We start from the raw sequence: 17,052 nt of genomic DNA on the forward strand, positions 1-17,052 counted from the left end.
TACCTGAAGTTGGATCCAAGGATAAGAGGAGCTTATAACAGAAATGAATCAACTTGCAGATTCTAAGCACATAGTTAATTTCAAAAAAATCTTTTATTGGCATAAAAATGAGAAGTGTAAATAGATTGGCACCAAATAGTTCACTTAAATGCATATTACAATATTGGGGTAAAAAACTATTTTATCCCTCTTTGCTGTTTTTCCCCCTTCTGCCCACTTTCCTGGGTGTTGGGGGGGCTCGCTGACAACAGTCACAAATCCAGCGACCTAGGAGAAAAATTGTTAGTTAATATAGAATGAAATTTAATTTTTTTAGGACTGAATTTTAAACCCATTTAGCTCTCCTTCCTCAGCTCTCACTAATGATGTCCCTCTGCGGATTTGTGGTAGGAAGGGCACTACTGAGTTCCTTAATTTAAGGAGAAAATTGTAAACGTCTAAGATAATCGGTGTAATGGATGCCATGTGAAATTCAAGTGGGGGCGGGGCATGGGCAGAGCAATGCTATGTAATGACAAGAACCTTTAAAAAATGATAATCCTTTCTGAAACCCAAACACAGCAGTACTCAGAGTTCAATACTACAAATCCTACTGTAAACCTGTCACTGAGTTTTGCCTACTTTCAGCCCTTTTCTGTGCTGCTCACTGGCAGCTGTGTCTTGAAGATGAGCTGCACTATGTACTTGATCTGAATTATTGCAGAACTTCAGTTATTTAAGTTGCTCGCTTCTTAGTGATTCCCAGGAAACGTAGTTCTAGGCATTATTTTATAAAGCGTTATATACAGTGTTAACTATGCAAGTAAGTTCTGAAATTACACAATCGTGTGTAATGTTTCAGTCCAGTTACTGTGATTTATTCAATTTTGCGTTCATTCTAAAGTTACTTAGAATTGTTACGCTTGCCTCAGTTGATAGAAATCTATGTAAAATCTGGTTTAGTATGTCCACAGGCATAGCATTCATTTTGTTAAGTTTCTGTGTCGATGACATGAAAATAAAATCAAGGCTTTGAAATAAAGTGATGCTGTGGCTCTAACTATTTTAGTAGAAAAACAGTGGCTCATTCTATACACTGAGTTCTACTTCCAGACTTAGACTGGACTCCCTGACATGCATGTGTCCCCTCGGTTGATTGGGAGGTCTATGCAAGAAGAGCCGGTGGCCCTGACCTGGGTGATCACTGTACAGGCCCTTCCTGTCACTGGTTTCTGCAGCCTTTAGAGACAATGCTGGGCGAGTCCCACGGAAGGTCATGGGCCTCCTGTTTGTGGTCTTTACCTGATGGAATAGCACCAAGGCCCACACAGAAAGTATGGTACCCTCTGTCACACATGTCACAGAACATCATTTCCTCTTCGTGGTGGGGCTGTCCACATATAATGCAAGTTTTACATTCCATGCACTGCCATGGGTAGGTCTTAATCATAGAAACAAGCTCCATGGTCATGTCCAGGCAAGAAGGATGGCCTAAACCAAAACCAGTATTAGTAGGATTCACCAATTCACAGGAATTTTTAGCTTAATAATAATATGCTAGTTGCTTTGTGATTTCTCAGGAATGGCTATGGTGTTTAAGATCGCCAAAGACAAATGAAAATACAGAGCTTAAGAAAACACATGGACTTAATCTACGCCGTACAAGTTATCCTATAATACTGGATAGATCTTTGGTGCAAGTCTAGCTGACAACTAAACAAAAGGTGGTTAAAACGTCAAGAAGACGTGCGGGTACTTACCACTGTTATCACACTGGGAGCAGTGTATAAGTGACTCAGCCTTCCCTTTCTTGTTGGACTCCTTACCCTTCAGACAAATCCCACATAGAGCATTTGGAATGACCTTTGGCTGGAAGGGTAGAAGAGGGCTATAAATTCATGCCAGAACTTGCTGCGGGTTAAGGAGTGCTGTTACTGTTCTGCCTCATCTTTACTTTCGGTGACTCGCTAGTGAGGGCCTTTTTGAAAGACGTAACCTGACTCTGCTTCTGACACAATGGCCTGCTGAGCCTCGGACTTCACTTTAAACCCTGTCAACAGGATCTCCAGCTGGGACTCCGGGGCACCCTCCATGCCCTGCATGCCCAGTAAGACAGCATAACAAACGAAGGGAGGACTGAACAGTGTCCAAGTGCACTAACGGTCGCAAGAGAAAACCCAAGCTCCTGACGACCGTTATTACCAAGTCAGGCTCATTAAGGAGAAGACTCCAATTTAAGCAGCTCATACACAATTTTGTTTAAACACTAACATTTTCCAAAGTTATAAAACTAAATATGTAAAATCAAAGTTACAAAACCAGGGTTTTACCATTTTTAACTGAAAGATGGTTCATGCAGACATTGTCATGTGCATAAATGTTTGTGGAAAACCAGTGAGATTATTTCCTTTGTTTATCTAATAAATTAGTAAAAGAGCCCACATTTAGGGGGAAAGTATTCAGTATGAGATATAAAAGTTTTCAGACAAAAAAATTTTCACTTTAAAAAATACAGACACCCTTATATTTTGAGTACTATTCATTGTTCATATTTAAAACATGCTCAATCCAATGGAAGTATTTGGGCTTGAAAAAAACTTGGCAACACATGGGAAAGAACAAAGCAGGACAGGTTCACCGCACCTGGAATTACCAGGGAGGGAGGACACTGAACGTCACAGCCCGGCCGTAAGGAACCGATGCTCGCTCACGCTCTGACTCAGGGAGCAACGGGGAGGGGTGAAGAGGAAACGCCGCCAAGTGTGAAATGGGGGCCAGGGCACAGAGGTGTATATGGGGAGAAAACTTATTTTAAACAGAATTATTAAATTTCTGTTTTAGTACAACCTAGCCAGATGCATCTTACATTTCCTTTCCCTAAGTCACTGAACCAAGAGAAGCCTGAACAAAACTCCGACTGTATTTAGTATTCCAGCTTGACATATCTCACTGCTACCTTCAAAACCTGTTCGCCTAAACAATATGTTCATAATTATTTAGTCATTTTTACTTTTGAAATTGTCTTTCTTTGCAAAAAGATGACAGAGGCATTCAAAAATAATTTTTGGCTTATTTATTTTAAAAAGTCAACCTTATACATAAATATAATAAAAACAGTAACTCTAAACAATCACAAATATCTCTACAAAATAATAAATATCATGGAAGTAAAACATACATATAAAACTTTACCATTACCTAGTCTACATCTCCTTTGTGTGTATCTTCATACCCTGCTCCCCCAACAAAAGGATTGTGTCACATGCTCAAACCTTTCAGTCTTGAGTGTCGTCACCCTCTGTTGTCACTGCTACATTCTACCTCAATAAAAATACTAGGAAGTGCACTTCTAGGATCCAAGTTCTAGTTCAGCTATGACCAGATCTGTCACTGCCATAATGCACAGCAGAAAGCTACCCCTCACCCACCACAGTAAGAGCTACCTTTTGGCTACGCGCCTGTACTAAATGTAAAGATGCTTATTTAATACTTGTAGTTTAAGGTAGATACTGGCATACTAGGTGCTCTAACACCCTCCACTAAAGCCAAGGACGTAACCACACGACATTAAATTCTAAAGAGAACGCCTCACAGGAGACCCTTTACAAAAGTCAAAAGGACTAAAACACAAGGCTGGTCATTCACATTCTAGATCAATTCAAGTTCCACAATCATTAAAATATACATGAAACACCTGTGACAAAAGGGACACCAAGAAAGTTCTAGGTTTAACTTCTAAACTTAAAACCATGTTTGTTAAACCACTTAAAACTGTCCTTACCAACAGTCCTCACTTGATGGAAACAGGAAGGGGGGGGAGAAGTGGAGAGCACAGCACTTTCCAGGTTTCTGACGTGCCCCCAGGGCTCAGGATAAAGAATGCTTTGTTCACTCAAGCCCTCTGCACACAGCAAGAAGCCACAGTGTGTCTGCTCTACGCCAGGACGTGGCATGGCAGACAGCAGTCGCTGGCTGGGAAGCCGGTCTCAGGGACTGTGGACTGTGGGGGGGACAGTGGCAGACGCCCCGTGACAATTAGTGAAGAGAACCCTAGGCACGTCTGATGGGAGACAGTCGGTTCTACTTTAATAAGCAACATCACAGCTTCACTACTGACAAGAAAATTAAAATACTCATCCCAATAGTTCTTAGCATCTCAACTAAAAGGCTCATAATACACCTATTTTTCTGCTTAAAAAGTAACCAAAGATAAGTGAGACTTTCTGGCAGCACTAATAGAGCATAGGCTTTACTCATATACTTGTAACGTAGGCCTGGATCCTGACTTATGCTTTAACTTCAGGTTAATGTAACCTAAACAATACTGTCCTACACGCTCAGGGCCAGCACGAGGGAATCTTATGAGGCAAGAAATCAAATACATTTCTTAACTCCCGTATTTCAAAACCTATTTATATCTATCACCTTCGGCTTGAAGTATCCTAATATTTAGGCACATCGTGGCTTATTAATACTTTCACAGAGGTTAACCTTTAATAAACATGTTCACATTAATGTCGAGTCTAAATCCGGGCCACCCCAGGCTGAGATGCTGACAGTTTCAGTGAGGAGGCCTCGAGCACCACCAGTCCGATTTCTCCCACAGTCAGTGACAGCGCTGACGTCCTCCAGCCCCGCTTCCATAAAGCCTCTACCTCCACGGCCCTAGCCCATGATTACCCAGCTGTCTCACTGAGGTCTCCACCCACAGCCCGTGCGCTCTCGTGGCCACTCCACGGTCAGACCGGCAGCCCAGTGTGGCACACGCCAGGCTGCCTTCCAAAATTTAATCTTTGGAGTTCATCTGCTTTTAATGATTAAGCATTAACTTAATCTTTAGTTTAAAAAATTAGATAAGCTATATATGTGAAAACAAGTATAAAAATCATGTAGCCGCAGCCTGTCAACACCCTAGGAAGCCAACCCTGCTGATGAAGCTGAACTGCCCTCGGATGGAAGAGTCTTTAAGCGGATTATGTAACGGCATTTTCCCGTTGCGTGTGGAATGCGCTAATTCAAGTTGCCTCTCACTTCAGGGCAGGAAAGGGACACGCACTGTCGGACGGGCCTGGCGGGCTGCAGGGCTGTGGCTGTGGCTCCCTGGGACCCACTTTTTGCCCACCATCCCAGCTGACACACGACAGGAGCTAACAACTCTACTCAGCCAAACTTCCTCATACCACCTCACTCTTAAACAGCCCTTCAAATCACCTTCACAACCACAAAAAAAGCATATTCTGATAACATTCCTGACCCAAACCACTGTCTATTTTACTATTACTACCCAAGACATAAACCTGTGCAGCTAATCGCACCCTTGTGGCATTCCTAAGTCCCCCTGTGCGAATCGCTAATGCTCTATGGAGAGGGGCAGACCTCAGGAGGAAATAATAAAGTAATAATGCCAACAGTGCACCACCTTACTCTGCGAGTAGCCAGGTCAAAACTCACAAGTATCTCTGAGCCAGGTTACCCATGAAATAGTTACAGACTAAACACCACCACACTGTACCCCGGAGGCCTCACAAGCTTCCATCAGAGCTAAAGTTGCAGGTGGATCAGACACTCCCCAGACTAATCCAGAATGTCCTTAACGAAGGCACGGCGGGAACACGGCCTGGCCTACAAACCGGGCAGCCAGATGTGAGCTCGGCGTGTCCAGTTCTACCAAATACCAGGATGTGTGAGACGTCAGATAATCATGACCTTACTCCAAGGAAACAAAGTGTCAAGTTCTGCCTATAAAGTAATTTCTAAAAAGCCCATACTTGCCTGCTTATTATTTAAAAGAAGAAAAAAAAAGGTTCTCTTATCAGTTGTACACATACAGAAAACAGAAGCTAAACCACAGCCAAAGTGACAGAAAGCCACCGGGAGACAGAGCGACAGAGGAAGCTGGCAGAGGCACAGGCCAGCGGACCAGTGAGTGGGGCGCATGGCAGGCGGGAGCTCCACAGCTGTGAAATTCAAAGGCAACACATTTCAGGGAGAGAGGCTGGTCAAGGAAGCTGAGTCAGGGGCTTTTTTCTTCTACCTTGTACCCAGGAACTGACTTCGACAGTACAGAGCGCTTGGAAGCATCCTTCCTGGGCGTGGCAGCCTTGTCCTTGGGTCTCTGTCGCCCCTGGAAAGGCTCCTCCTGGCCCTCGGGAAGGCCCTCGCCCTCAGACACATTGCCGGAGGAGGTGTCCTGTGGGTCAAAGGCATAAACAGTCCTTGGAATTCACAGTGGTTTGAGTCTGAATTGTGAAAACTACAGAAAATATTCAAAAAAATCTTTAAAGTTCCATCAACTTAAAAATAAAAAGATAATTCCAAATGTAAGGAACCTTTTTCTAGTGGAGACCAAGATAAGCCAGGGTAGAGATCATGTGCCTGCCTCATGAGAACATCACCGTGTTCCGTCCTCTGACTCAACCTGCAGGAACAGATCATCTACGTGCCTGGTACCCACCACAGGGCTGCAACACCACTGCGCCGGGCCACAGGCGCATGCAGGGAGCATGCTTGTTTTATACAAAAATACCACTTAGAAAATAGATGTCTAGTTAAGTGCGGGCATTTTGGTGAGTAATACAAGCCAGTGAACACACTCGTCCCGCGCATACTCCTGCTTTCATGTCAGATGATGCAGGGCCAGGGTCTCTGAGTATCTGACATTTTAGATATTCCAAGTTTAGGAGTTCAATGTTTGATCACTTAATTCACTTTTTAACTTAATATTTTCTAATTAAAATAAAAATGTTATGTTCATATAAATTATAAAAATTGTAAATTAAAAAACCAGATTACCCATAACCACCAACAAACACTGAGACAACCCCAGGAACAGGAGCCCACTTCCACTCTCCTCTTCTTGTGACGTCTGCACACATGCAGACCCCCCGAGTCACTCACACTCCCCACTGCACACGCCCAGACCCCCGAATCACTCCCCACCGCACAAGCCCAGACCCCGAGTCACTCACATTCCCCACTGCACACAAACAGACCCCCCGGAGTCACTCACTCTCCACTGCACACAAACAGACCCCCCGGAGTGACTCACACTCCCTACTGCACGCTGAGGGAGTTTTAAATCACGGTAAAAACTGTCAGAATGCTCTCCTTCCAAAATGCTCGATTACTTTACACCCCACTAGCAGTGCGGGCAAAAGTCAACTTGGTCCCGCCCTCACCAGGCGACAGGACAGGAGAAGGGGGAAGCACTTTAATAACTGAGTAGTATCTACTCTATAAAACACGTGTTGTTAACTATGATTCAGAGCTATTGGTGACTGTGGAATGCACCGCACATGTAACAGCAGCACACTGTGGGGTACAGCCTGGCTGCAGGGAAACGTGAAGAGGCCCGTCACCGACTAGGAGGAGCTGAGTAACATCAGAACCCTGCTCCCCTCAGCCACAGCGCACACCACCCCCCACTGACCGGGCACTGCATTTTGCTGCAAAAAACCCTCATCCAGGAAAACCTAGTAGCACAACACACGATCAATAACCTAGCATCTCTCTGAAGGAAACAAAATCATCACTTCAGCAGCAGGACACTGTGGAGGTGTTCCCAATCACGACGGCCCGACGCCAGGCTGTAGTTAATGTCCGGCACCTTTCCTGAGCTGCTGTGACAACTACAGAGGGGCAACTTTAACTACAAAACTTACCGAGGCCACCAGTGCGTCTACATCAACGCACACAACAAACAACTTTTCTTGATGAAACCTTCCTGGAAAGTAGGTGCAACTGTCCTTTTACAGAAAGAGGGTGGCGGCACAAGTTGAACTTAGCATTCCAGGAAAGCAATCATCAAAAGTTCAGAGGGCGAGGAGACATGTCTACTGAAGACCAAGGTTCTCACCGAGGTGCCCTTCTGCCTCCTCTTCTCGTCCCCCTGCCCGTCCTCGGCATCGTCTGAGTCTCCGTCGCTGTCAAGCGCAGGGAGCTCAGGATCCAGAGGGGGCTCGTAAAGAGCCGTGTTTAGTGGCAAGTAGCGCAGTTCATCCGGTGAGTACCTGGAGGTCAGAATGATGCTCAGGTTTCCCTCATTATTAAACATGAGCGGCTCGTCTCTGAGCTGCGGAGATAGACTTAATCTTCTCAACTAACCCCAAATACTTGTGAAAAATGATCAGAGGCAATAAATAACCTTCCTTTTGATGATCAAGGAGGGACAAGTGATAAATAAAAAGCCTAAACATTCATTCACCAGACTAAGAGTGTAAAATACGCATTTGATTCTTAATTACAAAAAATGACTCTCTCCTTTACCCTCAACCCCCAAAAATATAACAGCCAATAGTAACAGTAAATAAAACTACCTCCTACCTTTTGTAATACTCCTGGAACTGTCCGGGGATAAGGGCCACCGGGTAGGAACTGACCTTGGTCCGCTCTGTCGGTAACACTTTGTACTTCCCCTGAGGCACCTGAATAACCTGTGTGAACCCATGCCAGGAGTCAGGACTTTAGGAAAGAGTCTCAGCGACCCCCCCCCCCCAAAAAAAAGCTAACACCAGAAGGGACACAGGAGCTGCCGCCCAGGGCAACAGAGGTGCTTCTTGCTCTCCAGTTCTCTCCCACGCCCTCATTCCTGAGGAAGGGCCGTGTGCTCACGTGTAACAGCCACATGGCCTGGGCAACTACCAAAATTCGGCAGCTCAACTTCCTTGTCTGTGAAACGGAAGTACTACTGCTCTCAACCGCACACAACTGAGAATTCAGCGAATGTGGAAATCCCTTACGGCCCTCAGAGCACACAGGAGGCATCAGTCTCATTCAGGAGAACTACACCACAAAGCAAGACACACTGTGAGCACATACGCGTGTACGCAGCACACGCAATGCACACACATACACGCGCCTGTATACATAAATGGAGTCTGGTCAGGCCATCCTTAACAACATCCTAAGTTATGGGGAGAAGAGGACCTGTTGCTGGCACAGAGAGTACAGTAATGAAGGAGGCCCTGAGCACTCAGCAGTAACAAGCAGAAAGCGGGCGCGGAACGGACAGAGGCAGCGTTCCTACGTGTGTCTGCAAGTCAAAGTATGCCCTTCTCTCCTCCATGCGCTCCCGGTTCAGGTTGCTGTTGAACTCGGCGGCCTTCTTGGCAGCTTTCTTAATGTACTCGGGCACTTTGCTGGCTTCAACTTTCTGCGTATTCTGTTGCTGCATTTGCTGAAACAGAAACATTACAGCTGGAAGTCACAGGTAACTTTACAAAACGCGGTTCCCCCAAACCGGGTAAGTGATGCCAGCACCCCGACACTCACGGAATACTCCTTGTAGTGGTCTGTGATCCGCTGGCGTTCTTTCTCTTGCAGGATAACTGAGTACTCAGCATGTTTGGCTGGATATTCTTTAATCATTAAGTCGATCACTTCATCACTGCGCAAAGCAGTTAAACCTATTTTAGACCAAAAACACGTAAAGAAACCCATTAAGGCTGAGGGAACAAAACCACTTTTTAAAACAGGCTTCTCCTTTGGACTGCTCTGAAGTTACAAGGCTTTCCGTCAACCAGGCAAAACACTTTAATACATTTTAAAATAATAAAAAGAAACTCATGATATAAACAATTAAAAAGAAATAAATTACCCAAGTTGCAAAGGCAAAGAAATCAATTTCTCAACCAAATGTTTTTTTATAAGGTTTTATGTACTACAGACATATATCCCTTTACTAGGAAAAACTGCTAAGTGATCACGTACACTAACTAGTGGCAATAACACAAAATATCCGATGAAAAACACTAAGAATTTTCAATATATTACAGTTCTTAGTCTTCAAATCTGATAAACTAAATTTCACCAAAAGCATCAGCTCACAAACACAAGCCACACGGGATTTGCAACACTCACAGGACCCGTCTAACACCGGCTGAGATAAATTCCACAGTTTTACATTAAAGAGCAGCCAGACTGCATTACAATGTTTGTGAACAGAGAACTGCAAGTAAAGCATGGAGGTAACTATTCAGAAATAAAAACTGAACATCTGCCTCTTAAGAGATAAGAATCAATGCTTTTAAAAAGTACTATACAAATTTTGCACACAAAACACACACACTCTGACACTTCTGTGTATATTACTGGAAAATGGTTGTAAAATATACCATTCTCCTATTTTAACAGTAATCAAAAGTAAAGTAAATAATTTAGCCTTAAAATAATTCAATGTATTCTATTAATTTTGTAAAACATTTTAGGAAAAAAGATAAATACTCATCCAATATCACCTCATAAATATTCAGCTTTAAAAATTCACATCAAAAGCTTCCATTACCTAGAGTGCACTGAGTTTCTGTAATGACATTTAGCTCTCTCAGGTAGAGTTTCTCCTTATGAGACAAATCTCGTCGCTCTAAATCTCCAAAAAAAACAAAACAAAAGACTATTAAAAATAGTTGTTTGCATTTGTAACAGTATGCATTTGTAAAACTTTAAAAAGCTAAAAAAACTTTTTAAAATTATTAAAGTCAAAATCTTCAACAGTTTTAAAAAATATTTCATGTTACATGTTCCAAGTATTATTAAAGAGAATACACACAAAAAGTCTTAAAAGTTCAAGAAATAAACGTTAAAATGAAATTGCAAACAGAACAATTCCAAGCAAGAAGGTAACATAACTAACGGCAGCTCAAGTGTGGCCTTTCTGGAATTCAGATACAGCGATGCAGCCACCTCCAGGCCTCAGGCTGGGGAGCAGGGGGAAAGAATCAAAACCCTTGATTCCTATTGCTATAAAATGGTTTCTTCTAAATGTTTTCCCAGGAAATTTATCTTCCTCATTTTGCTTTTAAAGCAATTTATAAGGCAAAAGAACAAATTGATATATATAGAGACTGAGCGATTGAAGTAAATGAAAACCAGCCAGCAGAAGAATATAACATATAAATAATCCATACGCAAATATTCATAGGTTGACAACCTAACAAAAATTACTATTAGTTAAAATTAGATTTAATCTGTTGCGTAAACTAAGACTTAATACCTGGGTACTTCCGTTTAAAGGAGGTGACACCCAAATATTCACTGACTTGTTCCTGAAGCATGTAGTACTCTCCAGTCTCATCTGGCGGCCACTTGTACTCTATCAAGTTTTCTGCTGGGTAGTAGCTGAAGCTAGACACAGAAATATATGTTATGCCTTACATGTGGCTTCTACTAAATGTCATTTTCAAGAATATTTATTTATAAGAATTTACTTTGAAGATATTTTTAAGGATTTTTAAAATCTACTTTAATTATTTACTTCTCAGTCATTCTTCTATGACATTGCAATACAAAGAAATTCCCATGACTTTGTATGTTATCAAAGGAAATTACAAAGCAGGTCTCGGGAAAGGAAACAACTGTCTGGAGTGCCAAAGCAAAAATGGACAATGGAAACACTACTTTCTATATACCACAAAGAATTGAGACTCACAACTGTTAGGAACAAAGCCATTTTTAAGCTTAAGAGACCTCTAGGCCAAAACAGGGCAGTGACACCAGTTCTGAATTCTTTTTTGTGGGCTTGACACCCATAACTGCTACTTCATCTGACGAAGGTATAAACTGTATCACAAGAAGCTGAGAAAGCAGAACTCCAAAAACCTATTTCTCAATGAACCGAACTATAAACAGTAATTATCTGTTCTCACTGACTCCACAAATCGAGAAGCAGAGAATGGACCTAGTTTGCTGGGGACAGTGTACTGCACATCAGTCCCAATCCTGAACAGCAGACTGCAGATTTCTGGACCTGGGCAGAGTCAACCTCTGAAGTTCATCAGTGGATAACAGAGGCAGGAATGTAACACTATTTTATGCACCTATCATGGAACAAAAAGAACCGTGTTGTCAAAGATGGTGCTGGGAAACTGAATATTCAAATGCAAAAATATGGAATTGGACCCTTAACTCACATCACATACAAAAGTTAATTCAAAAATGGATCAATGACCTGAATATAAGAACTAAAACTAGAAAACTCTTAGAAGTAAACACAGGGGGTAAATCTTCATGATCTCAGATTTGGAAATGGATTCTAGATATGACACTAAAAACACAAGCAATGAAAAGAAAATAGATAACAAGACATTCAGCGAAATTTAAAAACTTGTTCATTAAAGACAACAGAAAGACAACCCACAAAATATTTGCAAAGCATGTACCTGATAAGAGATTAATATCCAGAATATACTAAAAAAACTACAACTCGACAACAAAAAAGAAGCAAACCAATTTAAAAATGGGCAAAAAACATGAATAGACATTTCTCCAAAGCAGATATACCATTTCATGCCTGAAAAAGCAAACAAAACCCAGAAAGTAACTGTGACCCCTGAGAAAGATGCCTACAAAGAAGGGCTCCTGGTGGCTTAACTGGGCTTAAATTAAAATAATCAATTTTTAAAAGGCCTCGCCGCACAAGCACCCGGGGCGCCTGGCTGACGGCCCCCCGCGACTGAGCCTTCCCCGCCCGAGGGAGCCCACGGCTATCAGCTTCTTCACCGACCAATCAGAGCAACTCTGTTCTGACCAATCAGGACAGTGCCTTTTGGACCAATCAAGCTGCAAGGATCTGAAGCCTTCCTCTACACGGCGGGCCAATCAGGGACCAGGGCGGGGACGCCTGCGGTCTAAGTCCGCAACCCTCCGGGCCTGCGCTCCCCCTCCGCTAGGGTTCCCTCCGCTAGGGTTCCCCTCCGCTGGGGTTCCCCGGCGACCGGGGCCTCCACGCTGGCGCGGAGGCTCTGAAGCCTGCACCACCCCCACCCCCCCGCGGAGAGCAGGGGAGAGGGGAAATGGGGCGGGAGAGGGGAAGGGGAGGAGGGAGAGAACAAGAGAGAGCAGAGAGGGGAGCGGAGGGGAGAGAAGAGGGGGGAGAGAAGAGGGGAGAGGAGAGCGGAGAGGGAAGGGGAGAGGAGAGGAGGGGAGAGGAGAGGAGGGGAGAGGAGAGGAGGGGAGAGGAGAGGAGAGAGGAGAGAGGATCGCGGGGAGCGGGCACGGAGCAGAGCGGAGTGGAGTGGAGCTGTCCAGCCAGAGGGCAGCCTGGCCTCACCCGGCCGCCTAACCGCCTCCCTGTATCACCATCGAGCTTCTGGCACCGAATCCAGTCCCTTTCTTCACTGCAGCGTGACCTCCCCTAACATAACAAACTGACAAGGACAGAAAACTGGAAACCGTGGCAGGAACAAAAGTGATACATCTACTGTGGAAAACATAAAATTACCACATAATCCAACCATTCCACTCTAGGAACAGCAGCACGGGCTCAGAACAGGTGCGCGCACCAGTGCTCACGGCAGCATGATTCACAGCACCCGAAAGGTGGAAACAGCCCGAATGTCTATCAGCAGACGACGGACAAGCAAAACATGGTACACCCACACAACAGAGTGTAACTCAGCCTTAAAGAGAGAGGAAATTCTCATACATGCTGCTACATGGATGAGCTCTGAAGAAATAAGCCAGACACAAATATTGTAAAATTCCACTTACACAAGGTGCCTGAAATAGGCACATTCGTAATGATAGAAAGCAGAGTGGTGGTTGCCAGGGGCTGGGGAAACGGGGAAATGGGAGTTTTTAGTGCTTAATGGTTATGGTGTTTCGGTTTTCAGTAGTGAGAAAGTTCTGGAAATGGATGGTGGTGGTTACACAACTCTATGAATGTAATGAATGCCAACTGAACTATACAGTTAAAAATAGTTAAAATGGTGAATTTTGTGTGCATTTTACCAAAAATATTTAAAAATTAATTGCACTGAGAACAAAAGCAACTTTGGTGTCACACTGTAAAACATGACGAGACATACCCTCCAATTTCTGAAAGCTACCTTTGTCAGGGCTGGGGAGAGGAGAGAAGAGCGCTAATGCAGAGAGACATACCATATAAACTATTAAGCAATAAAATGATGGTACCTGAGGTCCTGACTGGAAGTTTCACAGCTCCTAGAGCTGTCTCCCGAGCCCATGCGCCTCCTTTTGGATGGCTGGGTCCCGTCGTTTGAATTATCTCCACTATCACCCTATACATTTAAAAGGTTAGAAAAACAATGAGCGGAAGAATCATGAGGAAGGTGCATCTTCTCATACTTGTTCAAAGGATCGACTTAAAGGCTTTCTGAGGAGAACTGGTTATAAGAATGTTAACTTTTTTTCTTTTTTAACTTTCTATTATAACTAAATAGAGGCCAAGAATGTGGGAAAGATCTGGAAAAAACTAGAAACTGATCTTCAATACAATTAAAGTAAAAAACAAAACAAAAGGAAAACTTTCAATTAACCTACAAATCTAAATCTACTTTTGCTTCCTTACCAACTGAGGTTAAAATGCCTCCTAGTTTAAATAAACACATAAGATTGCTGTAATACTCTAAAATTAAAGCAAACCCTCCTACCCCAGCTAAGAAAAAAAAAAAGTTGATCATTTAGTGTTTAACTCAATTTACAGCTGGTTCACAGGACTATACGAATTGGCTGTTTTAAGTGCTTATACCCCTCTGAAAACAGGACACACGAGGACTAAAAACAGGTTACCAGCCCTGTTAAGTGTCTTCTTACGTTGCAAAAATTTAGCAAAAATATAGCCTAATAAGAATCGCCACTCTATATAGCAACACTCTCCCCACACACAAAAAAGAGAAGCTTAAAAAAATTTAACTGGCATTATCCATTATGTGCCAATAATATCAAGGCTGTAAGATGGAACATTACATTAAGAAAATGAATGAGATATCAGATGTTAGGAAACTGATTTATTCACATGTTAGCTAAGGCTTAATGAATAGAAGGCTTTAAAAATATTCCTTAAAAAAGTCAGGTCATGTAGCTTTTTAAGACTAATATTGTTTTGTGAAATACCGTGTTCCTCTTGCTACATATGTTTTTAAAAAAGGAATCGTGCAGAAGAATATGAAGAGGTAGTAATGTATTTTGGCCAAAGCTGGACTGCCTGGGGTCTTTGTGGGCACTGCCCTTCTCTAGCCCAGTGGTTACCTTCTGTAAGGCACTCCTTTGCTGTAAAACTGAAACAATAATAGCGCCTGTATTACTTGGCTAATGAAAGGATTAAATTAGCTAACACACAGGAAGCACAGAAGAGCAAGGTCTAGCAAATAATCAAGTGCCCATTAAAAGTTAGTTAATATAATTATGATGGTAATTAGAAAGTCTCAAATGGCTCCAGCTGTTGAAGATTTACTCAGGTCCTTTCCCAAACAGTAACATATACAGAATATTCTTTCAGTTCTAATAAAATAAGCACTCGATTAAAGAGCTCTGTATATTCCCATTAAAACAAATAACTAGGTAGGAGATGGAAAACAGTCTATTCTCCAAAAATTTACGTTTAACAATATCACAATTGAGACATCGCATATTCAATACTTCAGGAATAGCTCCTTTTAAGCATTCAAATATTTTTTTTTCTATTTTACTTGTTTCTGAGATTTTAAGGATTTTTATGTCAATTCGTTTACATTTTCATTGGCTAAAAAATGGAAACGCTCAAGAAGAGACAAAACGTTAAAGATGCAAGGGCCTCAAAAAAGCTGAAACCACAATTTCATACGTAGTGTTTTGTATCCACTGTTACAAGTTCTCGGCAAACTATTACATTAAAGGGAACAGTCGGCTGACCTTTTCCTAGAGAGGAATGACACTATCTTTCCCAGCATTTGACGGAATACAATTAAATTAAAACCACCTGCTTATAACCTTTACATTGACACACAAGTCTGTGTGTTAAGACGGCCGCGTCTACTCTACCGGACACTTGCATTTCAGAATCCGGTGGTTCCCGCCGGCAGAGCAAGTGTGTCCGGGCACAGCCCCGGCCGCAGGTGAGGCCCGGCCGCAGGTGAGGCCCCGGCGGCCAGACCGGCTCTCGCCCGGGGCTGCGCATGCGCGCCAGGCCGGCAGCGCGCTCGGGCCGGAGGCTGCGCCCCGGGGTCACAGCCCCTCCGCGCCCGGGGCAGGTGGGCGACGCTCGGACGCGGTCTCCTCCGCAGCCCGGGACGGAGCGCCTGGCGGGGCGCCCGGTCCCACCGCCGGGAAAACCGCCCCGTCCCGCCGACGCCGGACTTCCGGGGAGACCGACCGAGCGCCCCGCCTGCTCCCCAGCGCCGCGCGGCTCGAAGACCCCGTGTCGCGTGGCCTCTGCTCTCCGTCCACCTGACTTTCAGACACGACCTCACGTCGCCCCTGAGCGCAGCACCCACTACGGACTGGGAGGAACAGTCCCTCTAAGGACCGCGCGGTGGGGCGTTAGTTTGCGCAGGAAGCTGCCAACCGACCCCGGTCCCCCCGGCGAGGCTCGTGTTTCCCGCGGCCCGGCACCGGGGGCTCGGGGCCGACGCGCCGCGGGGGCACGCGGGCTGGTCCGGCCGGCCGGCCGCGGCCTCCGGAAACGAGCCCCGATCGCCCCCCACTCGCGAATCGCCCGAAACTGCGGGCCGGCGCGCTTCCCCCTGCGGCTCGCACCCGCGGAGGCGGCGGGCGGCGGGCCCGGGCCTCCGGTGCCCCAGGCGCCCCCCGCCCGCCCCGGCGCCGACCCCGCTCCCAGCGCCCGCCCGAGGCCCGGCCCCGCCCGCCGTTGGCCGCCTCCTCACCTTCGGGGACTGCGCTCCGGGGGTGGCCGGGTCGCTGTCGCACGGCCGCGGGGACAGCGCCGTCCCGGGGGCCGCCGTCGCCATCAGCCCGAGCGCTCCGCGCCGCCGCCTCCGCCTCCGCCGCCGCTTCGGCCCGGCCGCCGCCGCCGCCACCACCGCCGCCGCGCGGGCCGCCCGCCGTCCCGGCCCCGCCCCCTCCGCCCGCCCGCCGCCCGGGGGCCGGCCCCTCCCGCCGCGCGCCCCGCGGGCCGCCAGCGCCGCTGCCGCCACCGCCATGGCCGCCGCCAGGGCCGCGCGCCGCCCGCTCGGCCTGCTCCCGCCTGGGCCCGCTCCCGCTCCCGCCCGCTCCCGCTCCCCCTCGGCTCCGGCTCCCGCCCGGCCCCGCTCCCGCTCCCGCTCCCGCTCGGCTCCGGCTCCGGCTCCCCCTCGGCTCCGGCTCCGGCTCCCGCCCGGCCCCGCTCCCCCTCGGCTCCGG

The 17,052-nt window shown here is 45.8% G+C and overlaps 1 protein-coding gene across 2 annotated transcripts; it reads right to left on the reverse strand.

The window, feature by feature from the left end:
- Window positions 1-74: 74 nt before the first annotated feature.
- PHF10 (PHD finger protein 10) lies at window positions 75-16,744 on the reverse strand. 2 transcript variants are annotated; one of them, XM_081140194.1, is made up of 12 exons: window positions 16,578-16,744; window positions 13,888-13,994; window positions 10,970-11,100; window positions 10,262-10,345; window positions 9,250-9,383; window positions 9,005-9,154; window positions 8,302-8,411; window positions 7,835-7,988; window positions 6,014-6,169; window positions 1,740-1,848; window positions 1,282-1,470; window positions 75-267 (listed from the first exon to the last, which is right to left on the reverse strand). In XM_081140194.1, exons 1-12 carry the CDS (start codon window positions 16,659-16,661, stop codon window positions 182-184), a joined length of 1,494 nt encoding a protein of 497 aa, XP_080996320.1. In that variant the 5' UTR covers window positions 16,662-16,744; the 3' UTR covers window positions 75-181. The 2 variants fall into 2 exon arrangements, with proteins under 2 accessions (XP_080996320.1, XP_080996321.1); XM_081140195.1 differs by having other exon boundaries at window positions 10,262-10,339; window positions 16,578-16,722.
- Window positions 16,745-17,052: the final 308 nt, after the last annotated feature.

The sequence above is a fragment of the Miniopterus schreibersii genome (assembly GCF_964146895.1).
Source record: "Miniopterus schreibersii genome assembly, chromosome: 6".
Classification (NCBI taxonomy): Eukaryota; Metazoa; Chordata; class Mammalia; order Chiroptera; family Miniopteridae; genus Miniopterus; species Miniopterus schreibersii.

Coding starts and splice junctions, on each gene's coding strand:
- PHF10 (XM_081140194.1), bottom strand. CDS start 16,661: ATGGCGACGGCGGCCCCCGGGACGGCGCTGTCCCCGCGGCCGTGCGAC. Junction 11,101..13,887: donor ACTTCCAGTCAGGACCTCAG/GTACCATCATTT, acceptor TTCTGTGTCTAG/CTTCAGCTACTACCCAGCAG. Junction 10,346..10,969: donor CTTTAAACGGAAGTACCCAG/GTATTAAGTCTT, acceptor TTTTTTTTGGAG/ATTTAGAGCGACGAGATTTG.